The 26606-nt window shown below is 43.2% G+C and overlaps 1 protein-coding gene across 8 annotated transcripts in view; it reads left to right on the forward strand.

Annotated features, from left to right (window-relative positions):
* Nucleotides 1-3509: 3509 nt before the first annotated feature.
* Nucleotides 3510-26606, forward strand: part of LOC125458606 (type-1 angiotensin II receptor-like) — a 32188-nt gene continuing 9091 nt past the window's right edge. For 2 of the 8 annotated variants that reach the window (XR_007248862.1, XR_007248863.2), the window contains exons 1-4: nucleotides 3510-3651; nucleotides 4897-4974; nucleotides 11692-11767; nucleotides 26364-26449. Coding sequence is in view for 5 of the 8 variants with exons in the window: in XM_059651497.1 (XP_059507480.1) it covers nucleotides 11718-11767; nucleotides 14934-15633 (750 nt within the window). In the remaining 3 variants the exon portion in view is untranslated. Of the gene's footprint in view, nucleotides 3652-4659; nucleotides 4814-4896; nucleotides 4975-6827; nucleotides 6853-11478; nucleotides 11562-11686; nucleotides 11768-14933; nucleotides 17592-26363; nucleotides 26450-26606 lie in introns of those variants that run through there. The other 6 variants (XM_059651497.1, XM_059651496.1, XM_048544014.2 and 3 more) reach the window with 6 other exon arrangements.

The raw sequence follows: 26606 nt of genomic DNA on the forward strand, positions 1-26606 counted from the left end.
TGTGGTTGACTCTGATCTGCCCTCAAGGGTGGGCAATAAATGCTGAACCTAGCCAGCGACACTCTCATTGTGAATAAATTTTTTAAAAAAAGAGAGAAAGGAGTCCTTGTCTATGAACAACAAAAAATAGTGTACGGACTTAGTAAATAATCATGAAGACAGGCTGGAGGAACAACACCCCATTTTCCACTTCGGGACACTACAGCCCTCTGTACTCAACATTGAGTTCAATAATTTTAGGGCCTAAACTCTCCCATGTCCCAGACCCCCACCCCACACACCAGGCCTTGCCTGCCATCACACACCCTCTGTTGTTAATCATTAACAGTCCCCATTAACAACTATTGATCCTGCCAGCCTGATCATTAGCAACCCCTTTGTCTGTCCAACTGTCTTTGTCTCTCTTTGGTCCCTATCCTATCGTTTACTGCCTACCCCACCCCCTGCCTCCCTATTTTCCTCATATAAACTGACGTTTTCCCGGCCACCATCAGTTCTGAGGAAGGGCCACCGGACCCGAAACGTTAATTCTGTTTTCTCCTTCACAGATGCTGCCAGACTTGCTGAGCTTTTCCAGCGACCTTGTTTTTGTTCATGGAGGCAGATTGACTGCTGGCTTTGATTTCAAAAGGAACAAAATACAGGGCTGGCACTGTGGCGGAGAGGTTAGGGCTGCTGCTTTGTAGTACCAGGGACCTAGGTTCAATTCTAGCTTCAGACAACTGTCTGTGTGGAGTTTACACATGCACCTCGTGTCTGTGTGGGTTTCCTCCCCAGCCCATGCATGTGCAGCTAATGTAGATTGGATGTACTTAAGTTTCCCTGCAGGGTCTATGGAGTAACCCTGAGCAAAGCAGGATTCACTGGGGTGGGATGGGCTGGCCTTCTAAAAATCAGTGTAGACTTCACAGGCGGAATGCCTGGTTTCCACACTGTAGGGATTCCATGATTATAAAATAGAGGTGCCTTATTAAAATTTTATGGTGGTTAGCCAGAACACACTTGAAATGCCATGAGCTTATCCTTTCCTAAAGAAAGACGGACTGGCATTGAAGGCAGTCCAGAGAAGGTTCACTAGGCTGATCCTGGGAATGGACAAAGCGTGTTATGAAGAGAGGTTGAGTAGCTTGGACCTATATTCATTCAAGTTCAAAAGAATGCGAGGAGACTGCATTGTTAGGTGTTGCCCAATAGGTACTTTAAGGTCTGATCAAAAAGAATACAAGAAGGCATGTGCACTTTAATAAAAACCAAAGTTATTAGCTTAAAATATTTCAGATATATACAAACTAGTGGGTGACTCTATTAGCTTAAGCTCCTTTAGACATATTCAACAAGCATGTCTCACTGCCATCTGCCAATCAGGGACTTCATGGTGACCTTGGCACTCGGAGCTCCATCTTAGATTTCACGTCCACAGTCTCATGAACCCCAGGCAGAAGGTGAAAAGTGCCCAGCATTAATATTATTCTGAATCTGATATCATGTGCTGTATTGTCATCTCTGTGCATATTTCCCAAGGATTCATTTGTGCAAAGCCCAGGTCCAGGTGTCTCTGCCTCTTAGTATTGCAGTCTGCTCCCAAGACTAACCATGGTTATCCCTGCCAAAACCAGCTGATTTTACATTAACAAAATGTGGAGCTGGATGAACACAGCAGGCCAAGCAGCATCTTAGGAGCAAAAAAGCTGATGTTTCAGGCTGTACCCGTTGTGGCTACCTCTACATTAGTGAAACCAAGTGGAGGCTTGGGTACTGCTTTGCAGAACACTTACACTGTCTCAACACAGAAACATTCACTACTAAAGAAACATTTTACAGTGGCTTCAACATTTTACGAGATTGCAAGAGAAAGATCACATGATGTTACATCACTTCATGATGATGACTATTGCATCATTACCATAAATACAGTCAAATTTAACCCATCAGTAGCTGAATTGGACTTGATTATAATGTTACTATAATCAGTCAGTCTAGCTACAGGCATGTTAAATGTTTAAGAGTCAAAAGTGACTGCTTTGATATGGCAGGCCAATTATTGCTCACTGATCTAGTCGTTAGTGAGGAATGAATTCCTTTAGGAGACTTTTATACCATAAAACCATAAGACATAGGAGCAGGACTAGGCCAGCTCGGTTCGCACTAAACAACTGCACCTCCCAGTCACGAACCACTTCAACTCCCCCTCCCATTCCTCAGACAACATGTCCATCCTGGGCCTCCTGCAGTGCCACAACAATGCCACCCAAAGGTTGCAGGAACAGCAACGCATATTCCGCTTGTGAGCCCTGCAGCCCAGTGGTATCAATGTGGATTTCACAAGCTTCAAAATCTCCCCTCCCCCTACCGCATCCCAAAACCAGTCTAGCTCATTCCCGCCTCCCTAACCTGTTCTTCCTCTCACCTATCCCCTCCTCCCACCTCAAGCTGCGCCCCCATTTCCTACCTACTAAACTCATCCCGCCTCCTTGGCCTGGCCGCCCACCCCTCTACCCTCCCTACCTCCCCACCTACACTCACCTCTACAGGCTCCATCCCCACCCCTTTAGCTTGTCTGTCTCCTCTCCACCTATCTTCTTCTCTATCCATCTTTGATTCGCTTCCCCCTCTCTCCCTATTTATTTCAGAACCCTCTCCCCCTCCCCCTTTTCTGATGAAGGGTCTAGGCCCGAATCAGCTTTTGTGCTCCTAAGATGCTGCTTGGCCTGCTGTGTTCATCCAGATCCACACTTTGTTATCTCAGATTCTCCAGCATCTGCAGTTCCTATTATCTCTGCTTTTACATTAAGCCTGTTTTTCACATATTTTCCTTCAGTTGCTTATTGCCATGTCCAATTAACCCATAACAATCTGGTTTGGAGAAAACATTTTTAAGCCTAACACTGCAGACAGCTTATTGAATCATAGAAGATTCTTAGGGAAGTTGACAGAGTATGTGCAGAGAGGTTGTTTCTTTGTGGGAGAGTCTAGGAGCAAAGGAAATAATCTTAGAGTTAGGGGATGATGAGACAGTGATGAGAAGGAATTTCTTCCCTCAGAGGGTAACGAATCTATGGAATTCTTTACTGGTGAGGACTGTTCAGGCTACATTGTTAAATATATTAAAGGCTGAGACAGACAACTTTTTAATTAGTAAGGGAAGGAAGGATATTAGGGAAAAGGCTGGAATGTAGATTTGGGGGTTATCAAATCCACTGTGATTGCACTGATGTTGCTTCGATGGGTTGAATGCCCTAGTCCTGCTCGTATGTCTTATGGTTTTATGGTATAAAAGTCTCCTAAAGGAATTCATTCCTCATTAACGACCAGTTCAGTGAGCAATAATTGGCCTGCAATATAAAAGGAGTTACTTTTGACTCTTAAACATTTAACATGCCTGTAGCTAGACTGACCGATTATAGTAACATTATAATCAAGTCCAATTCAGCTACTGATGGGTTAAATTTGACTGTATTTATGGTAATGATGCAATAGTCATCATCATGAAGTGATGTAACATCATGTGATCTTTCTCATGCAATCTCGTAAAATGTTGAAGCCACTGTAAAATGTTTCTTTAGTAGTGAATGTTTTTCTTACCTCAGCATATTCTAGAAACACTCTCAAGGAGGCCAAGAATACTGTAGTCCACACTCAATGTCTAGAGAGGTAGGTGGATGGTCAGTGACAGGATTGCTTTTCTTTCTTCTTAAAGTAGGAAACTGCCTCTAAATTCCTGTTCTCTCCCTTTCTGTTTCAGTGCCCATGGTCATATTCAGAGAATAGGAGCAAACGTTGTATCAAAAGCACTTCATAAATGCAAATTGTTATTATGAAACGTGTTTTTCATTTAGAAATAACTTGCACTTAAAGGATTTGTGTTTAACAGTCTGAATTATTTACAATGACTTTCTATGTAAGGCCTGTTTCTGTGTGGACTAACTTTATGACTATTCTAAAGTCAGCTGAATAACAAGTCTCTTATTCAAAAGAGGATGAATACTGATTTAAGACCAGACCAAATAATTGTTCCTCCTCTCTACAGATAGGTCCTCACCTAACAGGAAACAATTCTGAACCAAGTGTTCAAATTCCTTTATTCATTCACACGCCGTGGCAGGATTTGAACCCGGGCCCCCAGAACATTGTCTGGGTCTGTGGATTAACGTTACAGCAATAACACTACTAGACCATCTCCTCCCCTATTGTCATACGATAGTCTGGATTATGCTAAGTCACTATGATTTATCAGAACTGACTATGGGAATAACCCCTGTGCTGCAGCTGCAATCTGACATTTGGATTTACAGACTGTTCAACCCATTATGCTAGACTAGCAATGCTTTGCTCTAGGGCACCGTGATAGCTCAGTGGTTAGCACTGCCAGCTCATAGCACTAGGGGCCTGGGTTCAATTCAGGTCTCAGGTGGCTATCTGCATGGAGTTTGTACATGGTCCCTGTATCTGCAAGTGTTTTGCCCTGTAGTGCAAGAATATGCAGGTTAGGTGGATTAACCATGCTAAATTATTCATGATGTGCAGGCTGGGTGGATTAGCCATGCAAAATGCAGGATTGTAGCGGAGTGTGTCTGAGTAGGATGCTTTTCAGAGGGCTAGTATGGATTCAATAGGCCAAATGGCCTGCCCCACACTGTAGAGATTCTGTTTCAGTGTTATTTTTCCGGCGGGCTTGAGAGATGTTAGATTTAATCCACTCGTCATGCCTGAATAGTCACATCGTCATTCACTGTGCTGTGATGGCCAGAAGTTCATTACATCTCCTGAGGAAAGAAGCAAAAAGAGAAGATTGAAAAAAACAAGAGAGCAAAAGGTGACATGATAATTAAGACCATGCAAACTAACTTAGTTAATTTGGAGAGAATTAATATTTTGCACATTTCTTCTCATTTGCAGACTGTTGCCAGGAACTGAGGCAGGGAATGCGGGGGTGAAGATTTTCTGCTGTTCATGCCAAAGTACTCTTTGTGCACAGTTAAGTGATTTTCTTACAAATAACTGATATGCTCATGATTTTAATGAAAACCTGAGCTGTCTGCTTGTTTTAGAATGTGATTATCTCTTCAAGCTCAACACTAAATTCTTCAACACTTCAATTTCAAAGTGACTGAAAAGTTTAGAAAATTTCTTCCTCTGGTATGTTAGGCCAGAAATTGTAGTCTTTTGACAGCAACTTATATTTATAGAATGCCTTTATAGAGTCCCAAGCCCTGCACAGAAGAAACCAGAAGGTTTTTTTTAGGAGAATTTTAAAAGAGGAAAATGAGGTAGACTGCTATAGCTGGAAATTCCAGAACATTGGTAACTTAAGGCATTCATGAGAAAACTAATACAGTGCTTTTGGATGATGTCACTGAATTTCAGCATGTAGGTGAGAAACAGGGCATAATAAATATTAATCTCTTCTATTCAATCTCTCCCTTGCACTGAATATTAACTCCCAAAATTGCAAAGTCTCATTTCTCCAAGCATTGATTGATGTTGGAGTTCTGCAAAATGTCACGTGTAGAATTCTTTTTCTAAAAAGCAGAGAAATGAATACAAACACAAAGGTGGTCACCAAAATGGGGCAGAGTAAATCAGCGAGTCTGAGGCTGACATCACTTACGCTCTGCGTGTAATAAGGTTGCACGGGCTACACATGCATACCACGGGCCTAGTGCGGCCAAATTTGCAAGAATTGTTCCAGATGCCTGGGAACAAGAACAAAGGCCCCAATCAGAGACAAAGACTGGGAGACAGGACAAAGGTCATAAAGTAGTGCTGGTCTGTATAGCTGGGCCACTCGTCACGGTGGGGTAGGAGACAACTCCCAGCTGTGGGCGGTAATTGGACTTCCAGGAGACACTGACAAAGCTCTCAGCACTTCTCCCCCCTTCCCCGCCCCCGGCCCCCAACCTTTCACTTAATAGCCGAGGGCTGGCTGAGTAGGCTATTCGTCCAGCTGAGAAACAGTTGTGGCTATCGCTTGGCAGTGAAGCAGCTCTGACAGGTAACGTTTCTGCACCTACACTATCCTTGCACCACCTTGAGATGATATTCCTACACAATACAGCCTTCAATAGAGTACTCTGTCTCTTTTCATCTTTTGGAAACAAAGCTAGAATGAGGAATGACCAGAGTTTAATAGTGAATGCAGGAGTGGGGAGGGATAATGTACTTGAAGGATCATCAGCTGAGGCCATATGGATGGAGGTAAAGAACACCAAAGGGAAGTCGCACTGCTAATAGTGTAATATAGGCATCCAAAAAGTCAAAGGGAGATAGAAGACCAGATGTGTAAGCACATCTCTGAGGAGTGGAATAAAAAGGCATGTCATTATCAGGGATTTACTATGAACAAACTGGATGGAATAGAAATTTTCAGCTCCTGCCAGGAGAATTTCTTTAATCAGGATGTAACAAGTCCAACAAGAGTGTCTGCAGATGTGGACAAGTTTTAGGAAATGAAGTCAGACCCATGGCAGGAGTAGCAGTGGGAAAGCATTTTGTTATCGGTGATCATAATTCAGTTTGTTTCACATGATTATGGTAAATAAACAATGGTAGAACAGGTGTTACAGTTCAAAACCAGGGAAGATTAAGAGCTTTAGATTAAATGTGTTCCCATAAAGAAGAAGTAATAGCCATGGAGTCATACTGCACAGAAACAGGCCCTTTGGTCCAACTAGTCCACTCCGACCAAGTTCCTAAACTAAACTAGTCCCACTTGCCTGCATTTGGCCACCTCCCTCCAAATCTTTCCTTTTCATGTGCTCATCTAAATGCCTTTTAAATCTTGTGACTGCACCTACACTCACCACTTGTACCTTTATTTTCAAAGGCAGTGTGGGATGGAGAGAACAATCACAGGTCAGTCAATCTTAATGTCAGTAGTGAGAAAATTGTTGGAATCTGATAAAAAAAGGCAAACTCTCACTTAGCGAAGTCACCAAGTAATCAAAGACATTCAGCAGAAAGGTTATGTCTGAGAAACTTGATTGTTAACTCTGCAGGGGAAAAATGTCAATGGGCTTTGATGGTATTAGTTTGGTTGACACGATCCATGTGAATTTTAGCAAAGCATTTAATAAGATCCCACATGGCAGGCTAGTTAAACAATAAATGCTCATAGGATCCAGGGAAATGTAACCTGCTGTATACAAAATTCCTCAATGGCAGGAAACAAAGTGTAACTATTGATTGGTGTTTCCATGACTGGTGTGCTGTTTCCAACCAGGTTCTGGAGGGGTTAGTAATAGGCCTCTTGCATTTTGAGGTATAATAATTTGCGTTTAATGTTAGAGTTTTGATCAAGAAGTCTGGCAGTCATGACAAGAATTGGCATTATTATTGATAGGGAGGAAGGAAGCTGTAGATGGCAGGAAAATACCAATGAGCTCATCTGATGGGCAGAAAAGTGGCAAATGGAATTCAACTGAGAGCAATGTGAGTTGATGCATTTGGAGAGGTCAAACAAGGAGAAATAATATACAATGACTGGGAGCATGGAGAGAGTGAGGGACTCACTCTCTTTACTCAGAGAGTAGTAAGGGAATGGAACGCTTTGCCTGCAAAGGTAGTAGATTCGCCAACTTTCGGTACATTTAAGTTGTCATTGGATAAGCATATGGATGTACATGGAATAGTATAGGTTAGATGGGCTTAAGATCGGTATGACAGGTCGACACAACATCGAGGGCCGAAGGGCCTGTACTGTGCTGTAATGTTCTATGTTCTATGTTCTATGACATGGGAGTGAATGTCTGCAGATCCCTGAATGTAGCAGAGTAGATCGATGAGGTGGTTAAGGTTGCATATAGTTTCTTTAATGCAGAGAATATAAAAGCAGAGAGGTTATGCTGAAGCTGTATAAAACACGAGTTAGGCCATGACTTGAGTACTGCATAATTTCGGCATGCCATTACAGAAAAGAGGTAATCGCACAAGAGATGGTGCAGAGAAAATTTATCACAATATTGCCAGGACTGATACATTGCAGCAAAGAGGGAAGATTGGAGAGGCTGGGGTGATTTTGCTCAAATAGAAGAAATGGACGGAAGATTTGTTTGAGGTTTACAAGGTTGTGAGGCGCCTGAAGAGAGTGGATGGGAAGGACTTATTTCCCCTTTTGCATTGATGCAAATCTTCCACACATCAATCAGTGTCACCACTCTGCTGCCCTCTTCCGGGTCTAGTGCATCTGTTTCAATGTGAGAAGTGTAATAGGTAAGGCAGATGAACTTAGGCCGTGGACTAGTCCTGGAAGTATGATGTTGTTGCTTAAGGGATGGACAGAATTGGCAGCTTAACATTCCAGGATACAGATGTTTCAGGTGGGATAGAGGGGATAAGAAAGGAGTGGGGGAGTCGCACTACTTGTTAAGGAGAACATCACAGCTGTACAGCAGGATAACACCTCAGATGACTCATACAGTGAAGCAATATAGGTAGAGATCAGGAACAGGAAGGGTGCAATCACAATGTTTGTATTTGCTACAGGCCTCCCAGCAACCAGCAAGAGAAAGAAGAACAGATATGTAGGCAGATTTTGGCAAGCTGTAAAAGTAACAGGGTTGTTGTCGTGGGTGATTTTAACTTACCATATATTGACTGGGACTTGCTGAGTGAAACTGGAAAGGAGGAGTCACTTTATTGGGAGTTTTCTATGGAACCCCCAATAGCAACAGAGATGCAAAGGAACAGATTGGAAGACAGATTGTGGAAAGGTACAGAAGTAATAAGTTCGTTGTAGTGGGTGACTTCAACTTCCCCAACACAGACTGGAACCTCCTAAGTGCAAATAGTTTGGATGGAGCAGATTTTGTCATGTGTGTGCAGGAAGGATTTCTGATTCAATACGTAGATAGGCCAAGTAGAAGGGGGGGGCCATATTGGATTTGGTGCTTGGCAACGACCGAGGCGAGGAGTCGGTCCCTCAGTGGGACAGCATTTCAGTGATAGTGATCACAACTCCCTGACCTACTAAAGTCATGGAGAGGGATAGGAGCAGATGGTATGGGAAAGTATTTAATTGGGGAGGGGGAATTACGACGCTATTAGGCAAGAACTGAGGATATAAATTGGGATCAGATGTTCTCAGGGAAATGCACAACAAGAATGTGGAGGTTGTTTAGGGACCACTTGCTGCAAGTACTGGATAGGTTTGTCCCACTGAGGCAAGGAAGTGATGGAAAGATGAAGGAAGCTTGGACAACAAGACATGTGGAACACCTAGTCAAGAGGAAGAAAGAAGCCTACTTAAGTTTGAGGAAGGAAGGATCGGACAGGGCTCCAGAAGTCTACAAGGTAGCCAGGAAGGATCTGAAGAATGGACTTAGGAGAGCTAGAAGTGGGCATGAAAAAGCCTTGGCGGGTAGGATCAAAGAAAACCACAAGGTGTTCTATGCTTATGTGAGGAACAAGAGGGTGGCCAGAGTGAGGGTAGGGCAATCAGGGATAGTGGAGGGAACTTGTGTGTGGAGTCAAAGGAGGTCGGGGATGTCTTTAATGAATGTTTTGCTTCAGTATTCACCAGTGCGGGGACGTTGACGTTTGTGAGGACAGCATGAAACACACAGATATGCTTGAACGGGTTGATGTTAGGAAGGAGGATGTGCTAGAAACTTTGAAAAACATGAGGATAGATAAGACCCCTGGGCCAGGCGGGCTATACCCAAGGTCATTATGGGAAGTGAGGGAAGAGATTGCTGTCCCTTTGATAATGATCTTTCCATCCTCACTGTCCACTGGAGTAGTACCAGATGATTGGAGAGTGGCAAATGTCATTCCCTTGTTCAAGAAAGGCAACAGGGATGATCCTGGGAATTACAGACCGGTTAGTCTTATTTCTGTGGTGGGCAAATTATTGGACGGGATTCCGATAAACAGTATTTATGATTATTTGGAAAAGCACAGCTTGATTAGAAATAGTCAGCATGGCTTTATAGAATTCTTTGAGGATGTGACTAAACACATTGATGAAGGCTAAGCAGTGGATGTGGTGTATATGGATTTTAGCAAGGCATTTGATAATGTTTGCCATGGCAGGCTCATTCAGAAAGTAAGAAGGCATAGGATTCAGGGAAATTGGCTGTCTGGATACAAAAACTGGCTGTTCAATGGAAGACAAAGGATGGTCGTAGATGGAAAGTATTCAGCCTGGAGCTCGGTGACCAGTAGTGTTCTGTAGAGATCTGTTCTAGGACATCTGCACTTTGTGATCTTTATAAATGACTTGGATGAGGAAGTGGAAGGGTGTGTTAGTAAGTTTGCCAATGACACAAAGGTTGGTGGTGTTGTGGATAGTTTGGAGGGCTGTTGTAGGTTGCAATAGGACATTGACAGGAAGCAGAGATGGGTAAAGAGGTGGCAGATGGAATTCAACTCAGAAAAGTGTGAAGTGATTCATTGGATGGTCAAATTTGAATGCCAAATACAGCGTTAATAGCAGGATTCTTGGCAGTGTGGAGGAACAGAGGGATCTTGGGGTCCACATCCATAGATCCCTCAAAGTTGCTACCCAAATTGATAGGGTTATAAAGAAGGCATATGGTATGCTGGCTTTCACTGGCAGGAGAATTGAGTTTAAGAGCCGCAAGGTTATGCTGCAGCACTATAAAACCCTGGTGAGACCACACTTGGAATGTTGTGTTCAGTTCTGGTCGCCTCATTATAGGAAGGATGTAGAAGCTTTAGACAGGCTGCAGAGGAGTTTTACCAGGATGCTGCCTGGGCTGGTGGACATGTCTTATGAGGAAATGTTGGGGAGCTAGGGCTTTTTTGTTGGAGTGAAGAAGGATCAGACGTGACTTGATAGCGGTGTATAAGATGACTTAGAGTGGATAGCCAGAAACTTTACTCCCAGGGCAGAAATGGCTATTACAAGGGGGCATAATTTTAAGGTGATTGGATGAAGGTACAGGGGAGATGTCAGAGTTAGATTCTTTACACAGAGAGTGGTGGGCATGTGGAATGTGCTGCCGGCAGTGGTAGTACAGTCAGATATTTTAGAGATTTTTAAGTGACTCTTGCATAGGCACATGGAGGATAGTAAAATGTAGGGTACGCAGAGTAGTTTGATCTTAGTAGGATAATAGGTAGGCAAAACATTGTGGGCCGAAGGGCCTGTACTGTGCTGTACTGTTCTATGTTCTACATTGTTTCCACACTCATTTGTACATCTTTCGTAGTCTTTGCGCATTTTTTTTGTTGCTCTTCAAACTGATTGTAGACACAAAGTCGTCTGTTCTCGTCAGATAATGTCAGTTTGAGTGTAAGCTGTTATCAAGTTGAATTTTCAGTAACTTCCCAAACAAAAATCATCCAAAGCCTAAATGTCTCAGGCCAGGATCAATAACCCATCAGACACTCTTCCAAACCAAATCTTGCGCTGACGCTTCTCTTTTTAAAATGAAATAAAGCATTTCCCTAGATTTAGCTATGGCCTGAGCCAATAACCTGAAGCTAACTTGCTGATATTTTTCTTCCTTAACTCAGGCAACTAAGTGAAAAAACAAGAACCCTGCCAGTTGTTTTGCTGGTATAAAAATACTCAGAGGGCTGGATTGGTGAAGAATGTAGTAAGTCAGCCAATATTCAATTGTTTTGCAAGAGGAAGGGTTGGTAACCATAGCATAAGCTGATGACATCAGTACTCACTTAAACCAGATGACAAATATATAAAAGTGAATGTCAGAAAATCTTTCACAGATGCTGAAAATCTCTGATATGAAGGAATGGATCACCTAAACAAGCTTTGTGAAACAAGCTCCCAAAAACAGAAAGTGTAAGTGTTTAACATTTTCTCCTTTTAGTAGCATTGTCTTTGCTCTGTTTTCTCAATTTGTACTGACTCTTTTTAAACCCCACATTTATTCAACAAAATGTTTTTATTTTGAAATGAGATATTAGTGTGTTATATTTCAGAGAAAAACTCAAATCAATCACTTTGCCCAAAATCCAAAGTGGCTAATATCACCACAATTTCACTGAAGTTCTTAAAATGAAGCCTGGTCTTGAATGTACTGGAATTTGCTGTCAGCTCATGAACTAATCTCAGTAAGACAAAGCGAATTGCAGCAACTACATTTCTGTTTTGGCAAAGTCTGGAGGTCACCAAAAATCTGAGTAAATGTGCAAGTGTGTGCATCTGTAGATGAATGTGAATGTGTGTACAGGTATGAGTGTGTACTTGTGAGAATGTCCATAATTGTGTTTGGGAGAGAGAGTGTGAAAGTGCTAAACAATGTGAAGGAGTATGTGAGAGAATGAAAATATGAAATAGAGTGCATGGGAGGCCCTGTGGGAGTTTGTGCGCACGTGAGGGAGAATATTTGGGCACACAAGAGACTGTGTGTGTGTGTGTGTGTGTGTGTGTGTGTGTGTGTGTGTGTGTGTGTGTGTGTGTGTGTGTGTGTGTGTGTGTGTGTGTGTGTGTGTGTGAGCGAGACAGAGAGAGCTCAGGAATCTGTCAGGATGATGGATGTCTCAGCCAGGAAACCCCTTCAGTTCCACAGCAGAGGACTGGCAGAATTAAATGCCTTCCCCAAAAGGAAGGCACTGAGGCCCCCAGTGCTGGACGTCTCGCCCACTGAACTGTTGGCCAGTTATTGGCTAGTGACTTTCATGGCACTGACATTAATGGTTGATGATCAATACACCCACTAGAAATCTAGGATCATTCAAGGACACCAGATCAGAGGTAAGTGGAGGAAATTGGGGAATCACAGGAGAGGAATGATGAGAGAGGATCAGCAGAGATAGTAGGAACCGCAGATGCTGGAGAATCTGAGATAACATGGTGTGAAGCTGGATGAACACAGCAGGCCAAGCAGTATCAGAGGAGCAGGAAAGCAGGCGTTTTGGGTCGAGATCCTTCTTCAGAAAAAAGGGTCTCGACCCAAAACGTCAGCTTTCCTACTCCTCTGATGCTGCTTGGCCTGCTGTGTTCATCCAGCTTCGCAGAGAGGGTCAGCAGGTGGGGCTGGAAGCAATGACAAAGGCATGGTTCTCAGCCACCGCCCCACTGCCTCATGCTGAGTCCTTAGATCAAGCACTAAGTGCCTCATATCAATGAAAGGAGAGGCTGCTTGCAAACTTTTCAGGGTAGCATTCCAAGAGTGGTAGAAAGCATGTGTACTCAATCTCCAAATGTCAGTGCTATAACTTCCCTCTCTCTGACAGACATGTACAAGTAACCAAGCTTCCCAGAGCCTGTTGTAAATCCTGTATTATCCCAATTTACAGTCACCCATGTTCTGAAAGTGAATACTACTGAGTTGATTATGCGTAGGGTTAGAGTGAACAAACTGGAATTGTTAGCATCGCCCTCACAATGAGATACTGCATTTGCCACAGTAATTGATCAAGCATGCACTTGGGTTATCCGCTTAGGTATTACACACAAGTAAACCAGATATTTTATCTATTAAATTATTAGACAAATATATATTCTCATGGGAGCAAATGCTTTTAGCTGATTTAAGAGCAAAAATCATTTAAACAAATGAATGGAGAGTTCTCCAATGTTGGAGGGGGAGAGAGTGTCAATCTTACACGAATGCAATTGTGCTTATTTGAGTTAAGAAACAAAGTTTTTTGGCTAATGTCATCGTGATCATCTGGCTTGTGATTTTTTTAATTGCATGACCAAGGTACTGTCTTTAAAGTCTTTCAAATTATTGGATTATTCAAGCACTTATTTAACTATTTTCCTTCTTAACTTTAATTAACAACAGCAAATGGGATATGTCACTTTGCCCAATACAGTTCCATGTAACTGAACTGCATCTAATTACTGCTTTATAAGCTTGATGGAAAATACCACAACCAGTTTTGAATTGGATTTCAAATGTGAAAAATAAAGTTACTTCTGGTCAGACTCCAATGATGGCAGACATGTATGCTAATTGTACTACATCTCCTGCAGAGCTAAGGGAAAAACAGAGGAATGTTTGAAAAGAAAAGGAACATTTCCAACTGTGGGAGTATAATTGACCTTCATAATAATCTAGATAGCTTTGGCTGAATTGGCCTCCTACTTGTACCACAAAACATTGTTATAAGCTCAAAAAGGGATATTCGCAAGATACCTATCATAATGAAACTATGCTTTTGCCAACTTTACAGAAATCAGATCCATTAGTAACAGGAATATAAGAGCAAAAAGCCTTTTTGTAAACATTAGATGATGTAACATGTTACAGTCCATCATTCCATCTGGTCTTTGCTTTCCAACATGTTCAGAAAAGAACTGTGCATGTATCAACTACACTTCCCTTCTCGACTGTGTAGAAAAAATCCACTCACTTTGCAGGCAGTAATCTCCCATATCTGCAATGTGACAATAGCCAGAAGGTTTGTTTTAATCACAAGGGATTGAGGCTAATATATTAGCCAGGACACCCAACTCTTCTGCAAAATAATAGTGTGTTCTTTTATCTTTACCCAAGAGAACATATAGGATCTTGTGATCATGTCTCACTGTAAGGTCAGCACTGACCTTGCAGAAGGTATCAGCCTACACTTTGTGTACCGTAGTAAGGCCTGAACCCACAACTTCTGTTTCACATGACAGTGATAAGCTGAAGCAAATACAAGACAGGCTGGCTTGGGCAGAGGTTATTAAATAATTTCATGATATTTGGAGCTGATGGCTTCAAGGGCGATGTAACAGGACCTACAGGACTAATTTCTTTGTTAAAGTACATGCGATTTCATCTCGTTGATCACATTATGCAAATTTCTTTGTCTTTGAGACAATTTTGAGAAATCTTTTTTAGAATTAACACTGTAAAGCTGTTGCAAACATGAACAACATCCAAATGACAAATAGGGGAAAGGAGTTGCCTCAAGAAAACAAAAAGCACTCTCAAGTTTCGGACTTTAAAAAGTGGTTTTCTTAAATCAAAAAGTCATTTTGTGAAGAAGTTAACATGCTTTCTTGCCCACAGGATCCCCGTACAATCAAAGGGCCCTCACCACACAGATTACCTGCGTGTCCTGAAGAGATACCTGGTTGTGAAATACATACAGTACATGATCCTGCCTTCTACAAATATTGTGGTATTAGCCGCAGGGGCCTTTGGAACACTTCATGTCTTAGTCTTGCTCTTGTCTCAGACTGTGTCTAAGAAGAGCACAGCAGTCTTCATTTCCCATTTGGCAGCGGCAGATGCAATGCTAGTGCCTGCCATCTTGCTCGAAGTTTGCCACCAAGTGGTTGACATCAAATTTGCATCGGACGGCTTCATCCGTGGCCTCATTCACAATCTCCTGGCAGTGAACACCAACGTCAGTTCTTTAATATTAAGCTGCATCAGCCTAGAGGCTTTCCTTATAACTCAGTTCCCCGTGGAATCACGTCACATAAGGACTGTAAGGCAAGCTAGAAAGACCAGTGTGCTTGTCTGGATTACTGTGCTCATCGAATGTATTATTTTACAAACTGAATGCATAGCTGCTCCAGAACCTGAGGAAGTCTGTCTATCAGCATTGTTCCAGTATTTTCTGCTGATAGCCCCTACTGTTAGAGGACTGTTTGATAATCTACTCATCTGCTTCAGGTTCCTTAATGTATTCTTCTACTACAAAGTTTATACGAGCAAGTCTCATTCCAGGCACTCATCAAATAGAACAGGCCACTGCTCTTAACATTAATGTCACCTTGAAGAAATCCTTTTAACAGTCTAATTGATTTAGTATTTAGGTAGACACAAAGGCAACAAAATATTTATTAAATATTTATTATTTACAAAGTGAACAGGGAACAAGAGTAGGCCACTCAGCCCTTTGAGCCTACTCCTTCATTCAATAAGATAATGAAATCAACATTCCTGCCCATCCCAAATAATCTTACATCCCCTTTGGTAAGGTACAATCTATCTGTGTCCCAAAAAATATTTAAAGATTCTGCATCTAGTATCTTTCGCAGGGAATTCTGAAGACACACATTCCTCAGAGAAAAAAAAGTTCCCTTTTTAAATGGGTAATTCCTTATTTTTAAGTTACAGCACCCTAGTTTTAGATTCCCCCACAAGAGGAAACATCCTTTCAACAGCCACCCAGCCAAGGTGCCTCAGGATCTTATATTTTTCAATTGAATCACTTCTGACTCATCTGAACTCCAGAGGATACAGTCCCAGTCTGTCTATCTTTTCATCAAAAGGCAATCTGCTCATTCCAGTTATTAGTCAAGTAAACCTCCTCTGAACTGCTTGTGAAGTGTTAACATCCTTCATTAAGTACAGTGACCAGTACTGTACACACAATTCCAGATGTGATCTCACCAATGCACAGTATAACTCAGGAGTAACCTATCTCCCCACACATTCAGTTCCCTCTCCCCCTCACCCAGACAATAAAACAAAACATTCCATTAGTTTTCCTGTTAACTTGATGACATGCCTCTGAAAATTACAATTCTGACTGCAGATACTTTGCCAATTCATGTCTCATCTTACTGTGAAGCGGACTCCCATGATTTCACCGCTGAATCAGCCAATAAGGAATGCGAGGGGAAACTTGCCAACACTGTGTCTGAGCTCACCCAGCCTATGGATGTCTGTAGGTTTGAGTCACTGCCTGGTAGCACTGAAGCAAAATCACTGTGCACAGAGACACTGGCTTCCCCTCTCTTTCACAGATATGCAGCAATAGCTTGGCTTAACATGGCCTGTTGTAAATTGGGGGCGAGGTCTGATATTCCGACGTCAGGAACCACCTGGTCGAAAGGAATGTTGTAAGTTTCTGACAGATTCCGGATCGCTGTCAGTTTCACAAGTTGCCGTTTTGAAGCCGGAGCGGAAGTTACAGGAGGGTTTGCACGTTGCGGGATCATTTACAGATGCTCCGATGAGTCACAACTGCTCTGGCGGCTCCAAAGTCTATTTTTTTTCCCCGAAACTACACACTTTACATTAATCCTTTCATCGTGATGACAAATAGGTTACATTCGTTGCTGCATTAAACCGATAACGTGTCTATTGATTATGTAACATGCTGTGTACCGGGAATGGGTCTTAAATATCAGTTTTATTCTCCCGTCAACTTTGACGTCTGTGCATGCTTTCAGTGTACAGCGAATTCGTGATTACCTGCTATCCACTGCAGAAATCATTGTAGATACTGCAATAATTAAGGGGAATGAATTCTTATGATAGTTGTTTCTTGTGCACGCTCGCTTGCTTTATTAGTACAGTACCCATTCCCTTACATGTCTAGTCTCGGCCTAGCCTCACTGCTGTTTTACTAACGAGCTTTCACTCAGCTGGAAACGGTTGCACAGAGCAACAGCCAAAATATTCGTTCCTACGCTGAAGCTCGCTTGGCAATTATTTCCCTAATCGCTTCTCTACAGGCAGGGGCGGAAAACAAAAGCACTGGTGAAGGTGGGGGTTCCGAGCGAGAAGCTTTTGTGCTCCTGAGATGCTGCTTGGCCTGCTGTGTTCATCCAGCCTCACATTTTATTATCTTGGAATTCTCCAGCATCTGCAGTTCCCATTATCTCTGAGTTTAAATATCTCACTGTTTTCTCAGGTAGAAAACGATGCTGTTTGTAACGAATATAATTTTTAAAAAATCTGAAGGAATAAATTGAAAACAATTCGGATCGGTGAGCGAAACAGGAACCGAAACTCATTCAATAAAATTAAATGAACTATTGTATGTGGCAGCGGAAGTGCTGCAATTATCGATACACACACACACCATTCTGCTGTTTCACAAGAGATGAACATATTGGGTTCTCTTAATTCCCCTTTTGGGCTCAGCAGGAAAAGCCAACTGTTTGTTGCCAGCTACCTGTTTGGCAATGGTTTCAGCCATTCCTCTGAAATTATTTTCAGCCTTTGCTCTGGGCAGCTAATTTGAGCAGGTTCTGTGACAGAGAAACAAAAGCTAAATTATATCGACACACACACACACACACACACACAAATGGTTCTGGACCGTGGGGGTGTGGGGTGGGTGTGGGTGGGTGGGTGGGTGGGGGTGTGGGGTGGGGAGTTGTGCGGTTGGGAGGGTGGGGAATACAGGGAAAAGTGACCGTAAAACGGGAGTAGACTGGTTTTGAAGTCATGCCAATGCAGATCGTCGCTCAGGATTGGTAGTACTAATTGAAACCTTGTCGAGCCAAAACAGTACACACGTGCCATCCTTCAATTTTTCTGAGTGATCGACCAAAGGAAGATCTTTCAAAATGGGCTCAGCGCATCCAATTGCAGAAGGAGCGGCTCAGGGAGACCTGCTATGCCCTCTCTATAGGGCAGCCACAAGCCTCTTCTGGTAAATACAGTTTAAATACCTCAAAGCTTCTTTGCAATGCACTTTTGTGATCCCAGCCCTTGGTAATACTGGCCAAGTCTGATTCCAGAGTAGCTGATGGACCTTGTATCAGGTACTGAATGACCATGGGCTATGGTGGGAAATCTGGAAGAAACATGAAGAACCCAGAAAAGCCTTCCTCTATGAGATAGGGGGAACTGCAGATGCTGGAGAATCTGAGATAAGTGTGCAGCTGGATGAATGCAGCAGGCCAAGCAGCATTTTTTGTGCTCCTAAGATGCTGCTTGGACTGCTGTGTTCATCCAGCTCCACATTTTGTTACCTTAAAGCCTTTCTCCATGTCAGGAACAGCTGTCTACATTTTCCAGTGGATTCCTGGGGTGGAGACAAGATTCTTGCTAGGCAGCAATGAGCTTCCTATTCAGGGAAATTATTGCTTGTTGCCAGTCTCATTAACCACATATCTTTCTGCATTAATAGGCAGCATCCTATAATGCCACCCACCATCAGGAAACTAGATGTTGAGAATTCTCCAACACAGAAGTCTGTGCAGATACCTGGAGAATCTAGTTTCCACTTGCTCCACTGGATTGCCAGCTTAAACACCCCGCAGCAGCACACACTCCACATCCACAGACACAGCATTGTCACATATTGCCAGTGTACATGCAGAATTCTGCTGGACTTCAATGTTGCTCTTTGGAGCATGCCAGCAATTATCAAGGATGCTTTACCTGCAGGAAGAGGCACCCAGCTTACAGGATCGGGCTACTCACTTGTTTCGTTAGCACTCACTCACTTCGTAGCGACATAAGATGCTGACAGCATCTCTGCCATGCATTGTCCTTTTGCACTTCACTTTAGGCTCATAGTATAACTACATTGCCTTGTTTTGTCCTGACATGAACTTAGGGAACATTTCATGGGAGCATGGTCACCAGTCAAGGGGGTGGACACCTGGTTATATGGCACATTGCTACGTCAACCTCATACCTACGCCAAGTGACAACAGCAAGTACATGGCCATTGCCATACCTCAAAATCACAGTGGAGCTGTCCTTACCGATGTTCACGGAAGCACCTGCCTATCCAGGGAACCCAGCAAGTAAGTCCAGAGTGGCGTCCAGTGTTAGTCCAGGGGTTTGGGCACAGTCAGACCCTGAGTTAGAGCATTCACAGTCAAAAAGTATGTACCTGAACATTCCAGGAAAAGGGTCATTGTCATGGATCAAATTCAGCCAATCCCAGAGTCAAAGAATTACAGAGTGTTACAGTGCAAAAGGAGGATATTCGGCCCCTTCGTGCCTGCACTAGCTCATTAAATGAACATCATTATCTTCTGCTAATCTCCTGCTGTCTTCCCTCACACCCTTGCACACGTTTTGTATCTAAGTAATCATCCAAAACCCTCTTAAATGCCTTAATTGTACCTGTCTTTATTCCATATCCTAACTACTCACTGAGTGGTAAGACTTTCCTCACATATACCTTGTTTCTTTCATACATCATTCGAAATCTATGCCCTCTTGTTCATGTTCCTTTTATGAGTGGGAGCAGTTTCTTCCTATCTACTCTCTACAGCCTGTTCCTGAATTTTAAAACCTCTATCAAATCTCCTCTCAGCCTTCTTGTCTCCTAAGAAATCAGTCCCAATTTTTTCAATCAATCCTCATAACCGAAGTTGCTCATCACCATCAATAGCTTCTGCACTCTCTCAAATGTATTCACATCCTTTCTACAGTTAATAATATGTTTGGGTAATGGGGACCCAGTTGGGGAATAGATATCAGATGTCACTCAGGGATTCGTTCACACAATCAGGGCTATGCAACTAAGTTGCTCAAGATGATCCATCCACAAAATATTGAGGGAGGAGGCTTTTATCCTGCAGGAGGGCACACGGAATTACTAGTGGGGAGCGGAGGCAGAATGGTGGGATACGGAGAGGATTATGACAGTGGGTGGGCACAACTCAATCTACAAATTGGTGAGATGATAGACCGCAGGCCATCAGGGGGTTATGTGAGAAGGGGTGTTCATTGACTGTGCGTGGCACCCAGGCAAACAGCTGTGACACTGAGTTACATGATATGGTATGTTCACCTCAAATGCCTTGGGCTGCGGGTAGAAGTTTAGACTCGGCTAGAAGTTTCGATGGGAAGTTGAGAAGGTGCGATTCCTATGCATTGCCAGGCTGCTGATAATGTTTGGCAAGGCAGAGCCCGGAGCTCAGGGTCTGAGGAGCAGCTGCTGTTGCCTTCCACGACCCTGTGAAATAAAAGTGAGCAATTGGAACTAGAATGGCTGTGACCAGACCTTTATCACTACAAAGTGCCCTCCAAGCTACATCATCAGTAGGCACACACATTGATACAGTTCAACTCCATTACCTGAGCTCTCCTGACCATTCCATGCGAGCTAATGGCTGAACTCCACTGGGGACATGGGGTGATAACAACGTCCATGTATACAGAGCTGAGTTATCAACATTGCAGGCACCTTTCAAGCACCGATTGCCCATTCATCGTGCAGCAATAGTTCACTTCACATCAAGAGGTCTTCAGAACATCATCGAGGGATAAAAATTCTAGCTTCAATACCTTCAACTTTGCATTTACAGCTTCACAGAGACGTGCACAAACAGATGAAAGTTACAAGTCTGATAATTACAAATTTGTGAACTTATTTACAGTGAATTGTTACCATGCCACCAATGTGCCCTCAAAAAGATTTCTTTCCCTCCCTCGCACTGGGGCTTAGCTCATTCCCTGATGTACAGCGGAGCCTTGGTGCTTCGATCAGGTAACCTCAGGGCATTTGTGTCGAGATAGCCCACACATGCTGAGTGTCATCTGCCCAGAAGCAGGTGCACCCCCTTCAGTTAGAATTCCCTGGGGCTGAGGACAGCAACACGTGTGGCAGTAGAAACCTCATTCACCTCTGGAGCACCTCTGGGCTCCTGGGAGATCTGCTGGTGGTTCCTCTGTGGCAAGCAACATTCTGTCTTCTTGTGAGGAAGGGGAACCTGGAGTAAGGTGAAGCTCCCTTCATGGCTTGTCACTTTATTGATGCTGCCAACCAATGGCTACAAGCAATGGAACGCAGGCACATTCTTGTGTCTATCAGACTCTGAGTTTGTGGGATCAGGGTCTCCATGGCATTTACCAACCTGACCACGGAAGCAGCCAGATGATCGCAAGCTTGAGATAGCAGGATCCCAGTGGAATTACTGCAGTTTTGTAGCTGTTGGCATCATAAACCTGCCTGTTGATCCTGAGTGCACTTGTACATTTGTATGAAGTTTTGATTGCTTCAAGAGGACAGAGAGACCGCAGAGCCCTCTTACCTGCTGCCTGCTCCCCGGCAGTGCGCCAAGTGCCAGTGAACTGGCACGGGACTTTCTCAACCATCTGCAGAGACATGGCAGTAAAATACTCCTAACTTGACTCTAGATGAAATATCTACTGAGTTGTCAGAATCACAGCTGCTAGTGGGTGGGTGGGAAATAGTCTCTGAGGGGACTTTTCGGGTGAGGGTTTGGGTCAGTGCTGTCTTCCTGAGAGACGGCCGAGGGGATGGCTTGATGACTGGCTAATGTGGACCTGCCACTGGTACTTACAAAACATAAAAAGGAGACAGCATCACAACTGAGGGTTAAAGATTGTGTCAGGTGAATTGATGGTGGAGTTGAACGTGAGAGTTACACTACAATAGACGATGATTCTTATTTGGTTACTGCAACATGTACATCTTGTTGTTTCCAGGAACCCATCCCTCTCTTTGCCAGTGAGGACAAAGATCCTCCCCTCCCAAACTTTGGCCTCCCCTATCCTTATCTGCTCCATACTGAGCCATTTTCTCTTGGCTGGTGAGGTGGCATTGAGTGGCACAGCAGATAATGGTCGGTGAGTTGGTGCCCTGAGTGAGTGAGTAGGCTGTGTAGAGAGTTGGTGCTCAGTGGCATTGAGGTGGCAAGAGTGGGTGAGCAAAGATGTTGCAGGCAACAGAAAAAATGGTAGAGCATGAGCCTAGGTGGGAGGTGGGTGCTGTAGCAAAGAGAGACTGAGTGTGAGGTGCAGAGAGAGGATAAGAATGGGCTAGTCATGCTGCAGCTGTATAGAACTTTAGTTAGGCTACATTTGAAATATTGAGAACAGTTCTGGTCGCCATAGTACCAGGAGGATGTGGAGGCTTTGGAGAGGGTACAGGAACAGTTTACAAGGATGTTGCCTGGTTTGGAGGGTATTAGTACGAGGAGGAATTGGACAAACTTGGTTTGCTTTCACTTCAAGGTTGAAGGATGAGGGGCGACCTGATAGAAGTTTACAAAATTATGTGAGGTATTGATAGAATGGATAGTCAGAGTTTTTATCCTAGGGCTGAAATGTCAATTACTAGGGGACATAGGTTTAACGTAAAAGGGGGTAAGTTCAAAGGAGATGTGAGAGGCAAATTATTTTACACGGAGGGTGGTAAATGCCTGGAATGCCCTACCAGGGCAAGTGGTAGAAGCAGATACAATATCAACATTTAAGAAACAGTAAGAACTGCCTATGCTGGAGTCAGAGATAACTTTGTATGGAGCTGGAGGGCACCAAGAATGAGGGTCCTGACCCGAAACGTCAACTTTCCTGCTCCTCTGATGCTGCCTGACCTGCTGTGTTCCTCCAGCTCCACGCTGTGCTATCAACATTTAAGAGGCATCTTGACAGATATATGAATAGGCAGGGAATAGACGGACATGGATCATGTCGAGGCAAAAGGTTTGTAGTTTGGAAAGGCATCATGTGTTAGTGCAGTTCGTGAGCCAAATAGTCCGTTCCTGCGTTGTATCGCTCATTCATTGTGCTTCTGATTAGGAATGGCAGCTCTCGCAGGATGAAATGCAAAAGGTAGAAAAGTTAGTCAAGTGCCAGATGAGGAACAAGCAGCTGAAGTGTTATATATTTTTACATTCACAGGAGTAGCGCTTGTCTTCCCCTTGTATGCGGTGTGAGACAGAATAAAACAAAACACTAGGTGTGCAAATAACTTTATCAACACACCACTAGCGGGAAAAGCACCCATGTGACCAAAGAATCAGTATCAAGCAGAGCCGCGCGGGGAAAAAAGCCCATGTGAAAGAAAAAGAGAGGGGGAAGGTAGGGATCAAATCAAAATGGAATCGGAGGAGAGATAAGGCACTCTGCAGCCACCTCTCCCGAAAGATACTGAGAGCATTGGACACCGCCTACTCTTTCACCAGGGACACCCCAGTGCGAATGTAGCCACAGAAAAGGGGCAGACAATTGGCCATAATGACCGTTCCATGGCCAGCGACCCGGAGCTGAAGGATTATATTCAGCAGATATTCAAACAGACTTTAACCCAAAGTAATTCCCAGGAGGCATTGAAGGACATGCTCCATTAAAGGTTATTGTGTCAATTTGAAGCTCATGGCGTAGGGGTTACTCAGTTGCAAAAATAGAAGTTTACCCAGCCGGCAGAAAACAGACAATGAGCTGAATTCTATAGAGGTTTGAACACAATGGCCAATGGTAGGATTGTGCAAGAAAACCAACAAGGCCTTTCTCAACAATGGAACCAAAATGTTGCGTTTTTTTAAACTTCGCTTCAAATACCGAGATCAAATTCTCACTCAGCAGCAGTGTTGCCTAGTAAAGAGGATTGTTGATTGTTAACAAGCTTATTAACTGCAAATCTGGCCACTTTGTATGCAGCTTTCCACGCTCCCGTCAGTTATGAGCAAACTACACCTGGAATAATCCTTGACGTGGAAGTCAAATTGCTGCAAAGGACTGTCGTGTGGATGCCACGCACCAATAACTCAGGGCATGCTCCATGGGACCAACCACATACACGCCACATCTATGGGCACTGGCATTTAACATGAGCTAGCACTTCTCCAATCCACTTACATCTGCATTTCTATGATGCATCTCAGGATGCACCAGCAGCTATCATTAAAATGCTGTAGCAAGGACACTGTGCACTTAGGGACACACCCCTAGCTCATGGACTGGACCCAGGCTACAGCCCTGGGCTTTTCACTCAAAGTCATAGTATTCACTCTCCCTGAGCCTCCCTGGATACTGATAACCATGTCTTCCCGTGGCTTGCTCTTATGCATATTGCCCTTGAGTTACCAAGTTAACTGTATTGCCTTGTTGTTTAGCAAAGACACAAATACAGGAAGCTTCCCATGGTTGAGTGCAATCTTTAGTTAAGCCAAAGGAGAGAACTGTCAGTCAGAGACTTTGGTGCTGGATGTCAAGATATAATCCAGGATCCTGGTCAGTCAATGACAGGATGCTCTCCTTGTGAGGGATGGGGAGCTGAATGTCTCTCCACTTTCTGCACTTTTTTACCCATCACAGAATGATTTCTTAGGAAAAGGAAGGGTGCTGAGGATGAGTGAAAGAGTGAATTGGGTTAGTGTTGAAGGATTTGTCCTTTTAGACTGCTTAAACCTTTTCATATTGACTTCATGCTGTAGGTGGTGGAAATGGCAAAGGATATTTAGAAAAAGAAGGAACAACATCATGAGAGATTTGAATGTAAGGTTGAGAATTTTAAACTTAATATGTTGCTGCAAAGTTTTTGGACTCTGCTCCCTAATCCTTAACAAGCAAAGGAGATTTCCCTCTACCTCTTCGGTCTGTTCCCCTTAATATCAGAGAAATTTAATCAAAACACCTAAAAACCTTTTTAAATTTGAGTGAGTGCAATCCTCATTGTGTGATCTCTCATAATTTAACCATTTAACCATAACATTGCACACTTTCCAAGGCCAATCAATCTGTCCAAAACTAAAGCACAAAAGTGCCCTCTATCCACCAAATGTGGTCTATCAGGCCTTGTGTTGCCAAAGTGCATATTCTATCCCTTTTAATTGTCAATCCCTCTTTCTTAAACAGCACATCAATCAGCTTTTTAAATAATTTCCTGAATTGGTTCATGAAATGTTAATGATTAATGATTAATGTACCTGACCTCCCAAGTCTGATTGGAACTTCACTGTTTAGAGCTTTTCACAATTCCATGCCTTTCAGTTTCAAATTCTCCCTAGGACATCTGCATCCTTTAAAGGAGCAGAATACATCTTCATTTGCAATTGCCTGTGTTGTAGCAAAAATAAATGAGGGAATACCAATCCTGGTGCTGTTGTGTTTTGGCAACAACAGATTGATCAGTTTCAAAATGATCTGGGATTAATAATGAGGATGAAAACCCAAATAGATGACGAGGCTAATTCAGCAGAAAGGAAAATTGTTTCAACAATGCTTCATTTGGGACATAATTGTATTATATTATCAAAGGCAAGCTGTTGAAACAATAGGAAAAAATAGATTATTGGGATCCATTCCAGTTGTCTCAGGGTCAATTACAGCATTGACTAAATCGACCTAAAGCAAGAGACTCCAAGATAATAAAATGTGAAGCTGGATGAACACAGCAGGCCAAGCAGCATCTCAGGAGCACAAAAGCTGACATTTCTGGCCTAGACCCTTCATCAGAGAGGGGGATGGGGAGAGGGTTCTGGAATAAAAAGGGAGAGAGGGGGAGGCGGACCGAAGATGACAAGAGAGTTGCAGTGGGAGAGAGATTCCCTGAGGTTGGTCCGGAGGGAGGAGGGTAACTTCTTCAGGTTAGGCATCCCTGGAAGAGGCTTCGCAGTGAGGTTAAAATTGTATCAGAGATAATGGGAACTGAAGATGCTGGAGAATCCAAGATAATAAAGTGTGAAGCTGGATGAACACAGCAGGCCAAGCAGCATCTCAGGAGCACAAAAGCTGACGTTTCTGGTCTAGACCCTTCATCGGAGAGGGGGATGGGGTAAGGGTTCTGGAATAAATAGGGAGAGAGAGAGGGGGAGGCAGACCAAAAATGACAAGAGACTAATCTGGTACATCTATATTCTGTCTGGTTGATGTATTTAATCATATAAAATTTATTTAGACATTTCAATCCATAGAAAGACTCTTCTGCCCAATTGTAATGTGCAATAGCAGAAAGAGCTTGCACTAGTGCAGTAAGCCTCCAACATAACCAAAAATGACCACGCTGTTTCAACATATTATCTCTCTCTCTCAACATAGAGACCGGCATTATTAGTGGGTGAAAATCGAGCTATTTGACAACACAACGAAGCTATTTTAATGGCCTGTGATTGAGCAAGAGAAGAGTGAGTATGTTGAAGAAATATTGACAAGAAATCTGTGATCTCTTCATCATTTCTATTGGTTCACACAGGAATTTTTGGGAAATGAGGGGAAATTAGTCCACGCAATTAATGACAATCAGCCAGGAAAAACACTGATTTTGTGTTTAAATTCAAAAAT

The sequence above is a fragment of the Stegostoma tigrinum genome, chromosome 15 (genome assembly GCF_030684315.1).
Source record: "Stegostoma tigrinum isolate sSteTig4 chromosome 15, sSteTig4.hap1, whole genome shotgun sequence".
NCBI classification, from domain to species: Eukaryota; Metazoa; Chordata; class Chondrichthyes; order Orectolobiformes; family Stegostomatidae; genus Stegostoma; species Stegostoma tigrinum.